This window comes from Canis lupus, chromosome 5, assembly GCF_011100685.1.
Source record: "Canis lupus familiaris isolate Mischka breed German Shepherd chromosome 5, alternate assembly UU_Cfam_GSD_1.0, whole genome shotgun sequence".
Classification (NCBI taxonomy): domain Eukaryota; kingdom Metazoa; phylum Chordata; class Mammalia; order Carnivora; family Canidae; genus Canis; species Canis lupus.
The window spans coordinates 8,551,708-8,569,622 of NC_049226.1; the positions used below are offsets into that span (position 1 = coordinate 8,551,708).

General features: G+C 41.4%; 1 protein-coding gene across 8 annotated transcripts in view; it reads left to right on the top strand.

The window, feature by feature from the left end:
- Positions 1-16,524, top strand: part of CDON (cell adhesion associated, oncogene regulated) — a 99,514-nt gene extending 82,990 nt beyond the window's left edge. For 5 of the 8 annotated variants that reach the window (XM_038535703.1, XM_038535707.1, XM_038535704.1 and 2 more), the window contains 2 exons: positions 12,286-12,560; positions 13,394-16,524. In XM_038535703.1, the coding sequence (XP_038391631.1) occupies positions 12,286-12,560; positions 13,394-13,542 (424 nt within the window). In that variant the 3' untranslated portion in view covers positions 13,543-16,524. Of the gene's footprint in view, positions 1-6,558; positions 6,807-7,051; positions 7,328-10,384; positions 10,417-10,504; positions 10,823-12,285; positions 12,561-13,393 lie in introns of those variants that run through there. The other 3 variants (XR_005359087.1, XR_005359088.1, XR_005359089.1) reach the window with 3 other exon arrangements.
- The last annotated feature ends 1,391 nt before the right edge of the window (positions 16,525-17,915 follow it).

The window sequence follows — 17,915 nt, forward strand, 5'->3', positions numbered from 1 at the left end:
AAATACATCCCGTTTCCTTAAAAGAACTTATATAACCAGTATCTATCATCTTGCATATACGATCATGGCCATTTGTGTGTATGTGTGTTTGTGTGTGTGTGTGTATATGTATGAGTGTGTGTGAGTGAATATATGTGTATAGTATTGGGGGCTTTTGTTACACAGGGGTTTTTTTCCTTTAAGAAAATGGAAAGTTATATTTCTGTTAATTTTTCAAGTCGATGACTTCTTGCATTTTATGTTTGGGGCTTTTACTTTTATTTGGGAACATAGGTGCATTCTCATTAGCTTGAGAAACCCAGCTTCTGTTTCTCCCTGGCTTAAACTGACTTTTTCCTGCATGAGAGTCTACCTGTTTAGGGCAAGTCTTGGCTTGTCTGCATTGCCTCCAAGGTTAGCCAGACATCACACCTGGCTCCCAGGAGCCATTATGTGATTTTGATACTTAATGATTGGCCCGATAAGTATCAGTAAGTACCTGCCTTCATCTCTGGAAAATTGGCATCATTAAATGTAAGTGTCTAACTCTTTTCACTTTGAAATTGAAAACAGGTGTCTTTCCTCAAGACCCCCAAATGGCAAAATCTGTAATAAGCTTTGAATGCTGAGGTAGATGACACATGATTTACTCCCAGCATATGCACAATTTTAGTCCATTTACACTTTTAGAATACTGACATTACTAAGAATAAATTTGCATTTCCTAATGCCAAACTAATGAGTACACAAAAAGAGGCATAATCTCAATTAAGTTACATGAGGGTTTACCTACGGGTGAAGACAGGCATACCTCGTTTTGTTGTGCTCTGCTTTAATTGCACTTTGCAGGTATCGTGTTTTTTCAAATATCAAAGGATTGTGGCAGCCCTGCACCAAGCATGTCTATCAGCGCCCATTCTCCAACAGCATTTGCTCACTTTCTGTCTCTGTCCCATTTTGGTAATTCTTGCAATATTCCAAACTTTTTCATTATTATATCTGTTTATAGGGATCTGATCAGTGATTATGACTCACTATCAGCTCGGATGATGGTTAGCATTTTTTAGCAATAATGTATTTTTTAATCAAGGTATGTACATGTTTCTTTAGACATAATGCTATTACACACTTCATAGACTATAGTATAATGTTAACATAAGTTTTCTTTTTTTTTTTTTACGTAAGTTTTCATATGCACTGGGAAACCAACGAGTTCATTTGACTTCCTCTATTGTGATATTTGCTTTATTGCAGTGATCTGGAAGTGAACCTCATTATCCCCAAGGTATGCTGATAGTGTGGTTCAATGGTTATCACACTTCAACATACATTAGAATCAATTAGGTGATTGTGAAAACACAGATTACAGGGCTCTACCCTTAGAGTTTCTGATTCAGTAGGTACAGGGTGGTGCCTGAGAGTTTGCATTTCCAATGAATTCCCACTCATGCTGCAGCTGCTGGTCATGGGACCATGTTTTAAGAACCACTGGAATAATTGGGCTAGTGAAGTTCAAGAATAGGGTAGCAGGATATAAATTGGAAAGCTGGACAGAGTTTATGTCATGGATGACCCTGAATGTCATGGTTTAGTAGTTTATTTAATAAACATTTGTTGGGCACCTGCCATATACAGGGTACTGACCCAGGTCCCCCCTGCAGAGAGCCCATAGTTTAATCGTAGTGATTCACAACAGAGCTCCAAGTACAGTGAGTAGGGCTTAAGGAAGCACATTGAATCTTGTAGTTTTACATTTAAGTAATGGAAAAGATCCTTATTGTTTCAATAGTAAAGGTGCAGGGAGGGATATGAGATTTTTTTTTTTAAGTTAATCAAAAGTAGGGGATATTGGTTAAATGTTGAAAAACAATGGACTAATAATTGCATCATATTTCTCTGGAAGATTTTTGAGAAGGGGAGCCGTGTTTCCAAGAGATGTGTTTAGACTTGATTAGTGGTAGCTGTACACAGGTGGGGTTGCAGGTAGGAAACCAGTTTGATGGTTTCTATAATGAAGACCTTAGCTTCTGTGCAAGGAATGGATGTAGAAAGGAAGGGACCAGGGAGGCTCCAGTGTGAGAATCTTTTTTTTTTTTTTTTTTTTTTTTTTTAAGATTTGTGTATTTATTAGAGAGGGGTGGGGAAGGAGCAGAGGGAGAGACACAATCTCAAGCAAACTTCCTGCTGAACATGGAGCCTGACATGGGGCTCAATCCCGTAACCCTGAGATCATGACCTGAGCTGAATTCAGGAGTTGGATTCTTAACCAACTAAGCCACTCGGGTGCCCCTAGAGTGGGAGTATTTAGGAACCTTGCAAGCAGAGGGGTCAGAGGTGAAATATGATTGAAAGCGGGTCATACAGAGCCATGGTGAATCAGCAAGAGATTTTTAAGTAGCACAGCATTGTGCTAGAACATTCTGGATGGAGGTTGGAGAATAAATTAGCACAGGAGACCAGTGAAATGGCTAATTGCAGTAGTCCAGAGGAGAAACCGTGTTCTAGGATGATTGCAGGAGAGGTAGAGAGAAGTAGATGGGTTTGAGAGATTTAGGAAGTGCCAATTAAAAAAAAAAGACAAAAAAAAGACAGAAGTGATTGGTCTTGGGGATTTGGCCATTGACTGGGGAATCTAGAAAAAAAGGAAGGTTCAAAATGAATAGAATGTTTCAAGCATGGACGGCAAGGTAATTGCCATGGTCATAGTCATAGAGACAAGGAACTTAAGGGCACCTGGGTGGCTCAGTCAGTAAGCATCTGCCTTCAGTTCAGGTCAGGATCCTGGGATCCAGTCCCACATTGCGCTCCCTGCTCAGTGGGGTATCTCCTTATCCCTCTCACTCTGCGCCCACCTCCCCACTGCCTGTCACCTTGTGCTCACTCTCTCCCTCTTTCAAATAAATACTTATTTATCTCTCTCTCTCTCTCTCTCTCTCTCTATATATATATATATATATATATTTACTTATTTATAAAAATATTTTATTTATTCATGAGAGACACACAGAGAGAGACAGAGACATAGGCAGAGGGAGAAGCAGGCTCCATGCAGGGATCCCAGTGTGGGTCTCGATCCCGGGACCCTAGGATCACTCCCTGATCCAAAGGCAGACGCTCAATCACTGAGCCACCCAAGTGCCCCAGGAGTCATCCTGTTAGTCACCTTATTAAACTTACCTTTACCCTGGGTGGCTGTCATCTTCCACAGGTGCCTGAGAACTGAGGAACTGAGGCAGTCTTGCTTGGGGCCTGTGCCCCACACAGTCTTACCAGCACAGTGTCCTGCCCTGCCTTCTTGGGTTTAAACTTAAATGTGTTTTGGGGAGTGGGCTCTTAAGGAACAAGTCAGTGCCAGCCTTAGACCCCTTTTATCATCCCTCTGTTGTGATAATAACTATCTGGAGAGAAAACATCTTTATCATCTAAATTGGAGTACTGGTGTGAAAATTTGACAACAAGGAAGAGAGGGGAATGTGCACTCCAGCAATCTATGGAGTTCTGTTTGATTCTAGCACTTTTGTGGCATGTTGTAAATGACTGCCCGCTTCAACCGTATTCAGTTAATTTGAACCCTTTTCACGTTTTGTTTTGTTTTCCTTTTCACGTTTTAAGAGTGTTATGTAATAGCTCACCATGACAGCTAGAAGGAGGCATATATAATGCAGCTTTGTGGGGAGCCCTACACTAAAGACTTAATTGAGAAATACTTATGCATCTCAAGAATGTAACAGATTTTAATGAAATAAATCAAAAGCTTTCCATCCTCCTCCTCTCCTCAATTTAAGAGGCAGTGGCGCAGTTCTGGATATGTAATCAGCTGGAGATTGTCAGTTACTTGGCTAGTTTAATGGGAAAGGATTGACGTTAAATCCCGCCTGTTTACCATCAGTCTTGATAATTTGTAAAAGAGTAGAGGACACTGATGGAATAAACAGACCCACGGACCGAGAGGTCCCATCAGGAAGGAACAAGAAATGAAGGGTCCTAGAGAGATTGGAAGTGGGCAGGAAGTAGCTAAGTAAAAATCAACTTGGAAAAATGCATATATAATCCATCTGGGAAAAATAGTGCAAGCTATACCTCACTGATGGTCAAAAGGAGGAATAAAATTACTTAGTGCCTAGGAAGCACAGATACTATGAATGATCTCCAAAGTTTTGCCTGATGAGGACCTGGAAAGCCTGTGTGTTACTGCGCTTGGGGACACTCTTTCACCAACTTGGAACCTTCCACGTCAGTCGGATCTATGTAGATAAAAATAGTGTGTAGAGATGAGCATGCAAACATTTCATTATAGTACTTGCTCTTTCTGGCCTGCGAGTTGAGCTACCCAGCTGGTTTGTTAAGTATGAAAATGACTACTTATTGAGTACGTCTAAATTCTTTCCCCTAGCAAGTGAATTTGTTATGACTTCATCCATCTCCTGTTGCTGATCACGTAGCTACTTGAGAACTAGCCATAAAAACGAAAGGCAGAAAATACACAAAACCTAAGACTTGGTTTCTTTTCCAGCTCTGGTAATCTTGCCTAATTCCCTAAGGAAAAAATTTCAAAACACTATGTCTAATTTTTAAAATTGATCAGTACCTTCCTTTTGGGGAAGTTCTGTTTTTTGTACTTCTAAGATGGAGAAAAGAGGGCCCGTTGTCAGGGAATCCAGTGGTTAGGGTAGTGTTTTTTAGTCTTTTATCTGTAAGAGAGCGTGCATGTGCGCTTGTCACGTTCAGTAATGCACTCATTTATTGTCACCTATTATGTGACAATTACCAGTAAACTAATTCCCAGAGGGCAGCTCCCACTCTGAGACTGGGGTCATTGCATCCGATGAAGAATATACCATGAGAATGGAGGACAGTGTCCCTCATGGCCCTGGAGGAGTGTCCTCAGGTTCTGTTGCGTAGTAACTGATGAGCCTCCAGAAATAAGGGCTGGGTCAGCAAAATGACAGAGACACTGAGGCAAGAGGAAACAGAAATGAGCTGAACATTAAACCACCACCAAGATGTGACTGTTTCAGAAGTCTCAAGAACAGCCTCATGAGCATAAGTATCACACACCCAGGAGAGTGATGGATAGTGAGTCTTTGCCCTCTGGGGACAATCAAAAGAAGAAAACTAATGCACGATTTACACAAGTATCTAATCGGAGCAATTCTGTATGTAGCTGAACAAATACCCAACTGTGTAAACGGAAATGGAACACTTGGCTAGGAGATACTTCAGAGGTCCTAGATAGTTTTACTGGGAAGTCCAAAATACATTTAGTCGAATACTAAAGCAACATATTCATCCAAGCATGGTCCTATGCCACTACTCCAATCTCTGATTTCCCAGTGTGTGCTATTCAGATGGTTGGTTAAAGAATATTATTCTTACGACACTAGAATAGTCATTTTTCTCTCTTACAGGTTTGTCAGGTCTGTCCTGTTGACTGAATGATATCTTAGTAAACTAACAGGTCCCAGACCACCTGAATTCGTTTTAGCACACATTTTTGTACATGGCAAGATGCCCAGAGTTCTATTTACTCAATGTTTTTAAACTTAAAATTAAGAAAAGTAGTTTCATTGAGCCAGAGACAACTCAGTGAAAACTTTCACTCTACCTTAAGCCAATAATAACTGTAATTGAAGGGTTATTTGAGAAGCCCGAGGCAGTGAAATTACAAACTCTTTGTGGCTGCATGAACTGTAAAATGTGCGCTGTGAGAGCATCTTGATGAATGTCATGTATTTGCAGATATACTCATCTGACCTCTTCCGTCTCTCACTGTCTGTAGATTTGGGTCATTGAAGTTTACATGTATACAGATATTTTTTGTGTGATTCCCTGACAGCTTTAGAAATTTTAGTTCAAGTGTTAATCAGTAAAATTGTTTTCACATGCTATATTCCTAATTCTCAGGACAGGTATTCTATTTCTCTACATTTTATTTTTTTATAAACATTTGTATTTATGTATTTGAGAGAATGAGTGAAGGAGAGAGAGAGAGAGAACATGAGCAGGGGTGAGGGGCAAGAGGGAGAAGCATGCTCCCCACTGAGCAGGGACCCCGACATGGGGCTCGATCCCAGGATTCTAGGATCGTGACCTGAGACACTTAACCCACTGAACCACTCAGGTGCCCCTATTTCTTTTTTCTTTCTTTCTTTTTTTTATATATATACTTTGTCCTCTATGCTTGTATCTTAGCATGTAATCTGCAAGCTGAAGCCATTTTTATGCCACAACACATGTAGGTACCTGGCATAGAACAAAATTATTTGCATGTGGTTATCTAAATTCCTGATGATTAGGAGTTAGGATTTGATATACTAGAAAATTTTAAATCAGTTTGGTTTATCCTGTTGAAAAGCGGGTAATCTAACTCAAAGTGTGATCTTACGGTCAACACCATTCTGTTAATGGAGAGAATCACGATTCAGAACAGCAGTAAACAGTTGCTGTCATCTGTTTCAAGTTATCTAAAAAATAGATATCAAAGAAATGGGAATAGTACACTTGTACCTTTTTTTCCTTATTAAATACGTGTCATTTCTTTTAAAACATCTGTGTATTTCATCTGTGTGTTGACTCCAGTGCGGAGAGCCAGGTTATCATCCATCACGGTTGGCCATGCTCCTCGGTCTTGGCCGCCTCTTCCTTCCTGCCCCACACATGTAAGTCACCACTGCTGCCTTGCAGGGGTGCCTTACACTCAAACTGTTAGGCTGCCCTCACACCTCATTTTAAAATCTCATCCTTGGCTTTGAATGAAAGAAATGAGCAGAAAAAAAGAAACTAAAAGGAAGGAAGCAGAAGACTTGAAGGCTTCTTACTATCATTCGGTGAGTCTTCGTTATTTTATGTTAACATTATGAAATTTCATTCATCTTCTATCGCCCTAAACAAATCATTAATTTATGATATTTTGTTTTTAGGGAACTTCCTTGTTTTCCTAATTCTGGCAAGTATTATTATTTTTTTTTTCCTATAGTTGAACTTTGCTTCTTTTAAATGAAAACTTTCTTCTTTCTGACCTGACAACACTTTTTGGTCTTTTGGGTTTCTAGGACCTCTGTGTTACTTCCAGATTCTTCAGAGAAATGTGGCAGCAAGCCAGAAGCTCAGTTAGTTTGTTTTACACCATCACCATTGGGAATTTTTTTTTTGAGGACCTGACTGTGTGAGCTGTGTGTCTCACTATTTTAAGAGCTTTGACACTGACGACAGTCATTGACTGTCCTCAAGGGATTGAAGTTTAAATCAGACAAGTTTGAAACCAACAGATAAAGGAAAACCCGGACAACAGAGCCAGTGTTGAACAAGGACAGAAATAACAACGATGGTGATACAGGAATCTTCAGGGGTAAGTGTATCTCTTCATTCTCACTTTAATGGACATGTCTTATCTTTGTACTGGGTATTAACAAGGTATTACGAGGTATTTTCCAGTTAGTTTAGTCATTGCTCCCTTACCCCCACTATAATGAATTTACTTGCTTATTTAAAAAACTAATGTTTTAACATTCATTAGTTCAGCATTTTCGAGGTCCTGCTGTGTGCCATGAACTGTGTGCTTGGTGCTGGAGATTATGACTTTAATCAGAATCCCGTATACATTACTACTTTACCACTTCTAGACCATCTTAACTCCATTCCTTCTCTAGGGTTTTGTGTTATTTTTGTCAGGGGTTTTCATTCTACAAATATTTAAAATCCCCTAAGACATTACAGTTACTGCTTTTTGAAGTCAATATTTATTCAGAATTCCCAACACCACCTTTTTTCGTTGTTTTCCTTTCTGTATTTCCTTTCTTGCGTGTACTGGCAATCATTTCCTTCAACTTGAAAAACTGTCTCTGATGTTTCATATAGTACAGGTCTAAGGGTGACAGATTTTCCCAGTGTTTTGGTCTAAAATGTCTTCAGTTCATCTTCCTTTTTGAAGGATCCTTTTTACTGTTTATTGAATTCTAGGCTGGCAGTTACTTTCTTTGGTACTTTAATGACACTGCACTGTTGCTTCTGTCATTTCTGGTGAAGAATCATCTGTACAGCTAGCATTGTTCCCTTTCAGAATAATAATATCTGTTTCTTCTGGCTGCTTTCATGATTTTCACATTGTATTTTGCTTTCAACAGTTTAATTAATCACATTCAAAAGTGTAATAGTATTTGTATTTATTCTGCTTGGGGTTCATCGGACTTCTTGAATCTGTGCCGGCACTTTCATCAGTTTTAGCAAATTCTTAGCCCTTATGTCTCCAAATATGGCTTCTGTCCCATTTCATTTTCTCTCCTTCACAGAGACTCCCAACTATATATATTTCTGAGCTTTTCGTGATGCCTCATATGTCTTTTAAGCTTCTATCTATGTTTCCCATCCTTTTTGTCTCTGTACTGCAGTCTAAATGTTGTGCATTTCCTGCTTCATGTGCAGCAGACCACTGTTCAACTGTGCCCAGTTAGCTCTTTACCCCATGTATGCAGTTCTCAATTTCAGTTATTCTACTTTTTAGTGTAGAAATCCCAGATATTAATTATTACTAGAGTCTAGGTCTCTACTAAAATTCTTTGTCTTACCATCTGTTTTCTTGAATATATGCATCCAGCTCTTTCAAAGTTTTTGTCTTCTAACTCAGTATATGCGTCACTTATTTTTCTCTTGTTCCTTTCTCTTGATATGCCTGGCAATTTTTTATGAATTCTGGAAATTGCATATAAAAACTATAAGAGGCTCTGGAGGAGGTTTTCTTCCTCCAGAAAGGGTTGCTTTTAGCAGGGAATTTGGCAAGGGGCAGATCACTTTCACCCAATCAGGGACAGAGCCGTTTTACTGCTGAGTTTCAGCATTTGTAAAAGCGTTGTCTTATTTCTGCTTCACCATTATTTTTATAGTTTAAGCCTTCAAAGGTCCCACCGAAAGTCTTTTCTCCTTAGGAAGCTCTGAATGCCAATTTCTATCTTCCAAGCACCATGAAAGTACCGAGAGTCCTACTCAGCTCCTTAGCTTTGCAGCTACCACCTTCTGCTTGACGTCTCAGCCTTTTCTTTTTGCACTGAAATGGGCAAATGCCGCAAGAGAAAAAGTGATGTTGAAACTTAGGTTTGCATTTACCTTCTCTCTGGAATCTCAGCTATTCAACTGCTTGCTTTGATAGTTGCCCTCGGATGACTTCAACAGATGTAAAATAAAAATGTCTCCATCCTTTTTAGTTGTCCTTGGCAGGAGAGCTGTCTTGATATAAACTGATCAGTCATAGCCAGAAACCAGCAATTTAATTTTTAATTTAATTTAATTTAAAAGTTATTTCTAACAAATCATGGTAGCCGTATAGATTCTCCTGACCAGAGATATTTCTGGTTTTGGGAAATCAGAATCCTTTTTATTCTCTAACTCTATAATTGCTACCTAATGTAATTTCCTTGGCTATAAGTCAGTTGAGTCTGAACTAGTAGGAAAGAATAGACACTGGCCTCTAGCTGGTCACATGAGAAGTGCTCTTTCTCATTAGCCACACATGTACTACCCATCTCCCAGGTGAGTGCTGACAGCGCCCTTTATATCTTCTTATATAACACTGCATCACACTGTAACCATTTGTTTACTTGTCTGTCTCCTCCACTTGACTGGAAGCTAGAAATCTGCTGTATTTACCTTTATATTTTTAGTGTCTGCCACAGTGTCTGACATTTAGAAATTGTTCAGCAAATGCTTTTAGAATAAAAGGTTCTTCTAGGTAAGGTTATTTAAATAAATGGATAATATCTATTAAAGTTTCATTAGTAGTACCTGAATTCAGAAAAGTGGGGTTTTTAGTGGGTTTTTTGGTTTGGTTTGGTTTGGTTTGGTTTGTTTTGTTTTTGCCTCTGACCATGCCCAACATTTTGGGTAAATACCTTACTTAGAGTTTGTATTTGATTCCCATGAATTGAATGCATTCATGGGGAATCTCAGGTTCCCTGGGCATAGGGACAATAGAAGAGACCTGACAAAATCCAAGAAGGAAAGAACCCAGTAACACAGACATTATTAAATGGCTGTCAGGAGATTAGTGCTCCCCTTTGCCAGAATTAGGGTGCTGGCAAAGGAGAGCATTAACATTAAAAAAGCATTAATATTAAAACATTTTTTAAAATTCAGAGTTGAATAAAATGGAGAATGGGACAAATAAGGAATGCCGTACTCTCCTGTAATCATGATCTATCCTGCCCAGTGCTCTGCCTCTGCCTTCAGCAAACTTCCTTCTATAATAGTGCTTCCTTCCTTTTTTATTGACTGAAGACATGCATAGGAATGGTTAGGTTTTATTTTAATCAGGTATATACTTCTTCTGTATTATTGAAACTTAAAATATAGTCCTATTAATTCTGTACTCCAACTATTCTATACAAATTCTTCACCTCCTTTGTTTTCATTTCAGGTGACAAGTATCTGAATTCCACTAAATGTATAGTAAGTATATTTCTCTATTTTAAACTAATATTGGACTTACTTAAATTAAGGATCTGGTTTACTAACAGATTATCTTTTTCTCTTTCAGGTTCAGATCTTTCTTCTTGCCTAGCATTCAGTATTTCTAATAACTTGAACCAACAGAGATGCTAGTAACAGTTGCATGGACTTCCTTTTACTGGCACTGATTTTCATCTGCCTCAGAAATGAGGCACCATTCATTCCGTGTTAAAAATGTGGAAATCCAAAGAAATTCTTATCTTTATTCCCTGATATTGTGTAGCTCCATCATACTAGGAGTCAGTGCTATATCTTTTCTACCTAGCATGCCCAAATTAAAACCAAATAAAATATCTTCCTGAGACTCTTCTTGTAATTATATAAATAAAAAAATACATTTTTGTAATTCCTGTTTCTGTTAATGATAGAATAGCTCAATCATCCACAGGTAATAATGATGAAATCTGGACCATTTGAAAGTTTGGAGAATAACCAAAAGCAGGCAGAAACTGAATAAAGCTAACCTTAAAAGACAATGTCTGGCATTCATTCATGGATTTTTGCTGTAGGGCATTCTTCAATCTCGGATCAAGGACCCAAACAGAAGGTGTCAGAAGATGGAGTTCATGAACAACCAGAAAATTAGAGGGAAAACCAATAAAAACAAAAACAAAAGCCTATACAAGTGAAGAAATAGGAAAATGTGATACATGTGAAAAAAAAAGTCAATAGAAACAGACCCTGAGGTGACACAGATACCACAATTAGCAGGCAGTAACCTAAGGCAGTTATTATAAATATGTTCAGATACCTAAAGGAAGATCAACACAATTCCCATGTAAGGAATTGCAGCCAAGAAATAGAAACTATAAAAAAAGTCCAAATGGAAATTCCAAAGCTGAAAAGTACAATTAACTGGAATGGCAAATTTACTGAATGAGCTTAAGAGCAGGTCAGAGACAACAGAAGAAAGAATCGGTGAACTAGAAGATCAATAGAAATGATCCAGTATGAAGAACAGAAAGAAAAAAAAGAAAACACATATCTTAGATAAGGGCAGGAAGTAAAAGTAGGGCAGGATTGAAATGCTCGGTGCTAATAAATTCTAGCAACTAATTCTGCAAAGAAAAAAATTTTAAATAAACGAACCCTGGATTTTGAATGTCTGATCCATGTAGTGTTTTTCTCAAGGGTGAGAGGGAGCATATTATCTGATTTCAAAGTGGTGTGTGTTTGTTGGCTTTCATAAGATTAGTCCTCTTATGTGACCATATGTTTCTTAGCTTTCTGTTCTCTTCTTCCTCTTTTTCTCCCCCCTTCCTTCCAGTTGTCAATGGCCTTTTTCTTCTGTGGGCTATATTCAGAAACCAGTTAATTATGAAATGGAAGACAACTTAAGACAGTGGACCAAGGCAAAGGAAGCCTGTGAGATAGGTCCTCACATATCGTTTTCTTTTATTTTTTTTTTAAGATTTATTTGTTTATCAGAGGGAGCTGAGGAGCAGAGGGGGAAGGAGAAAGAGTCCTAAGCAGACTCTACACCCAGCATGGAGCTGGACGCAAGGCTCAATCTCACAACCCTGAGATCATGACCTGAGCTGAAACCAAGAGTCTGACACTTAACCAGTTGTGCCACCCAGGCACCCTACGTACGGTTTTATTCTTAAGTGGTGCACTCTCCTGCTATAGTCCATTTTAACTGTAATTTTGAGTTCTTGATATTTCAAATCATAGTCATTTCCTTACTTTTAAGCACTAATCTTTCTTAAGAACCTATGATTACAAAATACTAAATGGTATTTCAAAATAGGCATGTTTTAATTATTGACCCCTTCAGACACAGTTGTTTCTTTTGGTTGTATTTTGTAGGTGTTTCACCAAAACTAACAGCACTTTCAGCAGCAGCCCCCTTCCTGCGGTCCCAGCGGTAGTACCTTATCCCCAGGATGGTTTGGAAATGAAGCCCCTCAGTCACATGAAGATGCTTGCATGTCTGGCTTCCACAGTCCCCGGCTGTGGCCAGTCACCTGAGGAGAGCTTCAAAGACGACATGGCACCAAGACCAGCTGAGCATACTTGCTGTCAGGACAGTAGACATGAGATCAACTCTGAGTGCACAGAAGATACAGTAGAGTTCAATAGAGGTACTGGGAGACCATATATATATTGTGTATATATGTGTGTATATATTTTTAAAGATTTTATTTAGTTGAGAGAGAGCTTGTGTGCATTCGAGAGCATGAGCAGGGGGGAGGGGCAGAGGGAGAAGAAGTAGGCTCCCGCTGAGCAGGGAGTCCGATGCAGGTCTTGATCCCAGGACCCTGGGGTCATGACCTGAGCCAAAAGCAGATGCTTAACTGGCTGAGCCCCCCAGGTGCCCCCCAGGATACCTTAATAAATCTTAAGTTTCTAGCTAGTGTTCAGTTAGCTGAGACCTGTGTGAGGGAAGTTGCTTTTAGAACATTCTGTGATCAACTCACGTATTTCTTAAATACTGGGTGGGGGTATTGGGTACTTCAAAAAAGTTGACTATATTAAGGAATTCTGTGAAATTCTGTTACATCCTTCATCTCAGGCTGTTAATCCCATTACATTTTGGAGAATAAATCCAAATAGGCTTTGATTTGGTTTGTGCTTGAACAGTAGAATTGCTGGAAGAATGTATTTTGTGATCGTAGGCCTCTTATTATTTGAGGTGCTTCTGGGGTTGTAGCCTTTCCTTAAAGTGGTTATTTGTGAGATTTTAAGGGGTTTGCTTAAACCCCTCAGATGAATTGTACAACTATTCATGAGAGCTCAACCTTATTTTGAATCTTTGAAACCTACTTTCTCTCTCAAAGTCAAACTCAGTGTTATCTATAGGGCTCTGTCTTTGCCCATTATTCTTTCTTTATTGCTCAAAGTAATGTTGTGAGACTGTTTTGTAAAAATCCGTCTTTCTGATTTCATAATGCTCCCAAATCTCTGTGTTTTTCAGGAGACAGCTGCATCCATTCAGAAACAGAGAACAAAATTTTGAGTTGGAATCCTCTTATTTTGCCACACGTGTCCAAGGACTGTACTGACAAGGCCACTTGGTCCCCTCCTGGCATTCCTTTAGACAGCCCTGCAGGGGTCCTTCAGTGACACTAAGAAACCCAAGAGTATGCAAATGACCAGTCATGTTCCCACTTCAAGCCAGTAACTGCACAAAACAGGCCCGGGGATGGACTGTGTGAAGGACAGGAGTTCCAATCAGAGAAAATCATTATTTATTTTTTGTAGTAGTGATGTCCTATGAATGTATCTTAAAATGTGTGCCCTTTTATATTATTTATGCCTTAAAATTTCCCTCTTCTCAACCCCTCCCTGAGTAGGAACCAACCTAGTTTTGCGTAGTTTTCAATCATCTGAGAGCGGTGGGATCGTTCCATGTTTCTGAGAACCTCCGTGACCGTAAGAGCTCCTTCTGCAAGGATCCAGCCTATTGGCCAATTTGGCTAAGAGGAAACTGAAGTTTTCAGATGGAAAGCTATCTTTTGATGATGTATTGTGTGATCAGACTTTCTGAGAACATTGGAAGTCACGTTCAGTTGTTAACCTAGTGTCTGTAATAGCAGGTGTCTTATGAATTTTATGAGTGTCTTCCACAAAAGTGACAGGTGATCTGTTGACTCTCTGTCTGCACATGGGCACAAATGATGTTCAGTTGTCTAGGCACAAGTAACATCACAGACGGTGTTATGAACATGGTTGAAGTTAAGATCTGTGGGGTTATTGCCATGTACAGACAGGGAACGAGGCCGGAGAGAAAAAGATAGCCCTCTAGTCCCACTGCGTTAAAATTAGATTGGTTTATTATATTGTCACTATAGGGCTCTTTTTGACTATTTCTAAGAGTAGGAACAAAATGAATTTAAGGTGGTGACTTGGAAAGAGAGACTCACATCATGCTCCCAGTATCCCGCCACCCGATAGTTATTTTTCAAGCTTCCAACGTGGGCAATACTTGGAAGATGTGAGTGTCAGAAAAGATTTAGTTTGGTGGGAAAGGGGTATGGTTTGAAACTTCCTGACTTGTTTCAGAATGTCATCATTGTAAACACGCACCTGAAGCTTTGGCGAGCAGAGCCCATAAATCACAGTTATGGCTCCCTCTGAGTGACAAGGACATTTGCAGCTGCCTTTGGAAGGCTTTTCTTCTCCACTTCTTAAAAAAAAAAAAAAAAAAAAAAACCCACAAAAAAAAAAAACACTACTCCTATTTAATAGCTATTTTAATAGCTTCAGTCAAGCTTCAGTGGATCATTGCTCGTGATTCTCTTCATGAAGAGTCAAGCAGCTTCAGCATAAATGAAAAAAGTTCAGTTTCCCAGAAATTGCAGTGAAATAGACTAGAATACTATGTTAATCAACCGTCTGTAAACGCATCCGTATCCCCTTATATATGTCTACGTATCTTATAAATAGAGCTGTTAGTGAAATATGCTGTTTGAGCTGGGTCACTATGCAAGAATGCCTTCGAGTAGGATGTAGTGAATATAATTTCTGGGTCAGGTATTAGGAATGCTGTAGTAGAATCAAGTTCTCATTTCAGATGTCCATACTTCGAGTATACTGGATTTATCCTTCATGTGGTGTAGATGCAATTTAGCTTTTGGAGGGAATAGCTGCATCCCTATACTTTGGTGACTAGCAAAGGACAGAGTCCTAGGGCACAGACTCTGAAAACATATCCTGTGTTTTGCCAACCAAGATACAGCCATGCTGTCACAAAGGGAGGTTTAGAAAACTAGGGGGTAGATGTTTGTGGGCAGTCATTCTGATTCAGGAAACAGAGGTGTATTAGCATGAGCCTTAGGTCATAAACTGCTTTTAAAGATCGAGTTTGAATATGGGATTTGTCCACTAGGAAGAGAAGACGCCTTTCCTTTAGGGCAATCTCGTTGTGGACTGCTTTATTTATATGATTAGTAACGCTGTTTTAAGTGTTATCCCTTTTATTGTATTTTATTTATAAAAAATGCCTTTATATATTGAGACCTATAAATATAAATATAAATATATAAATATATATATATAATTGCCTGACCGTTTAGGAGTTATACATTCTCCCTAACCTGGAGTTGCTCTGAACGTGTATGACCTACAAAGCCACCCGCCCACAGTCCTGCCCGATGTTGCTTCCCCGGGAGGTCAGAGGACACGGGACAGGGTGGGCGAGGGCACCAGCATTTGTGGAGTGACTGCTGTGGCCCAGGCACCACGCTCGGCGCGGTCTCCGCTGCTCGTTAACCCTCCCGACAAGTCTGCGAAGCAGCCGCCACCGCAGAGCCTGCATTTCCACCCGATTTACCTGGAGCCGGAATCGAGCCTCCTTCCCCTTCTCCGCACCGCTTTCGAAGGCGCGCGGTTCGCTCCTGCAAGGGAAGCCGTCCAGGCTGCACCCCGGCCCCCAGCGCGGGGGCCTCTGTCCTAGGCGCCTGGCCAGGTCCCCGTGTCTCCCTGTGCCAGCCCTCGCCCCCACCCCGCCTGGGGACGCCATCCTCCCTGGGCTGCGTGGGCACCCCCCTGGCCAGGCCCCGTCATGCCTCCATCTGAGGATTCTCTGTGGTTCTGGGTTTTAGCATCTCGCTGTCCCCACCCCTTGCCCCGTGGCAGCCTCTGCTGCGTCCTTCGTCCCGCTGCGCACACGTAGTCTGGTGACAGGGGCCGTAAGGATGTCCGCTAACTCGCCGTGTCTCCTCCCTCCTGGAGTGTGGGCTTTTGCAAAAGCATTTCCTTCTGGGTTTGGCTTCCCTGGAGCGAGTCTGCGAAGACCAGTGCGTCCGTGTGGGGCCGACCACGTCCCAGAGGCCTCCCTCCGGATGCCCTAGTGCCAGGGCCTTGACTTCATGGTTTTGGGTTTCACCTGTGTTGCTCTGTTTTTTGTTGCGTTTTGTTTTTAAAGTAATGGCTTTGAGATGCATGTTTTTGTATCCTATTGAAAAGTATGTTTTATTTTCCTTTAAGTTGTAACATGTTTGGAACTGTACATATTCTAAATGATGTAGCGTTGACGGGTTTTATCTGGTTGATGTGACTTTATATTAAAAGAGCTCGCTGCTTTCCTGGAGAGTAGCACGTGAAGATGGGGAACCTCGGATAACTCCCTGTTTGTATAAAGCTGCTGATAGCTTGTGGTCGGGGTGGGTGCTCGTCTTACTCTGAAACTCTTTGGAATCTCCATCCTCATCCTCCCCTGGACATCCCCAGTGCACGTCCCAGAGCCAAGTGAGTTAATCCCTTCTGTTCGGACCGCAGAGATCCAGGCCCTGAAGGAACCGGCCAGGCCGTAGGGCAGCAAGTGTCTCGTGGGGAGGCTGTGTCCAAGCAGGCCGAGCCCCTCGGGAAGGAAGGGGGGAGGGCTGGAGAGCAGCCTGCGGAGCGTGGGGAGGGGGGCTTCGCCCGCTGTCTGGGTTTACCATTAGCTTGGCGCTGCATCTGTGGGAACTCCTGGGCAGGCGTTTAGCCTCCTCAAGAAGCAGCCCTAAAAAAAAACCTAATCAAACCGATCAAGGCTGCTTTGACCAGAAAGCCAACAGGGTCTTTGGCATGGGGTGGGGTGGGGCCTCGTTATATTTTATTTCCCGTGTTGAAATAAGCCTCCCTTAAACCTTAGCTCCAGTCCTGAGAGCCTTGAGAGAACTTGAAATCCCTTCTCTAATAAAGTCTAAATCTGTGAGAACCTAAGAAGCAACTTCAGTTTCTGTCCGATTCCCGTCTCCTTTCAGGCGCCACTTAGTCCTGGCAAGCTCGTCCCCTGGCTGTCTTGCTCTTGCTTCTCATCCGAGTCCCCCGCCGAGGCAGCTCTGAGTCCTGACTCTTCTAGTCAGTTGAACAAGCATTCATTTGTGTGTCACCCAGATTTCAGACACACGCACACACACACACTCACACTCACACTCTGGAGTCAGTGAGTCATGCTGGCAGCTGACAGTACGACTCTGGAACAGCCCCGGTCCCCTGTCAGCCAGCTCCCCAGCCTGGTGGCAAGAAGCTGCATCTGGAACACCTCTGCTCTGTCGTGTTGGCACAGACTCCTGGAGTCTAGTAACTGTGTGTCCCTCTGACCACTGCAGACGCAGTGACACTCCTACACCAGAGGTAAAAGACAAAGGCCCAGGGATGAGCACCTGGCTCCCCTGCCCCTCTGATTAGGCTGGTCCCATAATTGAAGCTTGTGCTCTTCAGAAAGGAATTTGAGATTTGGGAAATAACTCCTAGAAGAGCACGTTTCTTGCTACAGTGGAACGAAGGGAGCACATACCTCCACGTCCTCCTTCCCACCTCCTAGCTTCCTGCGGTAGGAGAACCTGCGATCCAGCCCACCCTGGGGTCAGCCTCTCCCTGTGGGAGTTGCAATTTGAAATAACCCTTTACTAGTGACGGCATCGAGTAGGATTTATTTAGCAACTGCTCAGTTCACGGGCTTTGTGTGGAAGCGGCCACCTCACTCACTGCACCAGGCACCGTTTCCA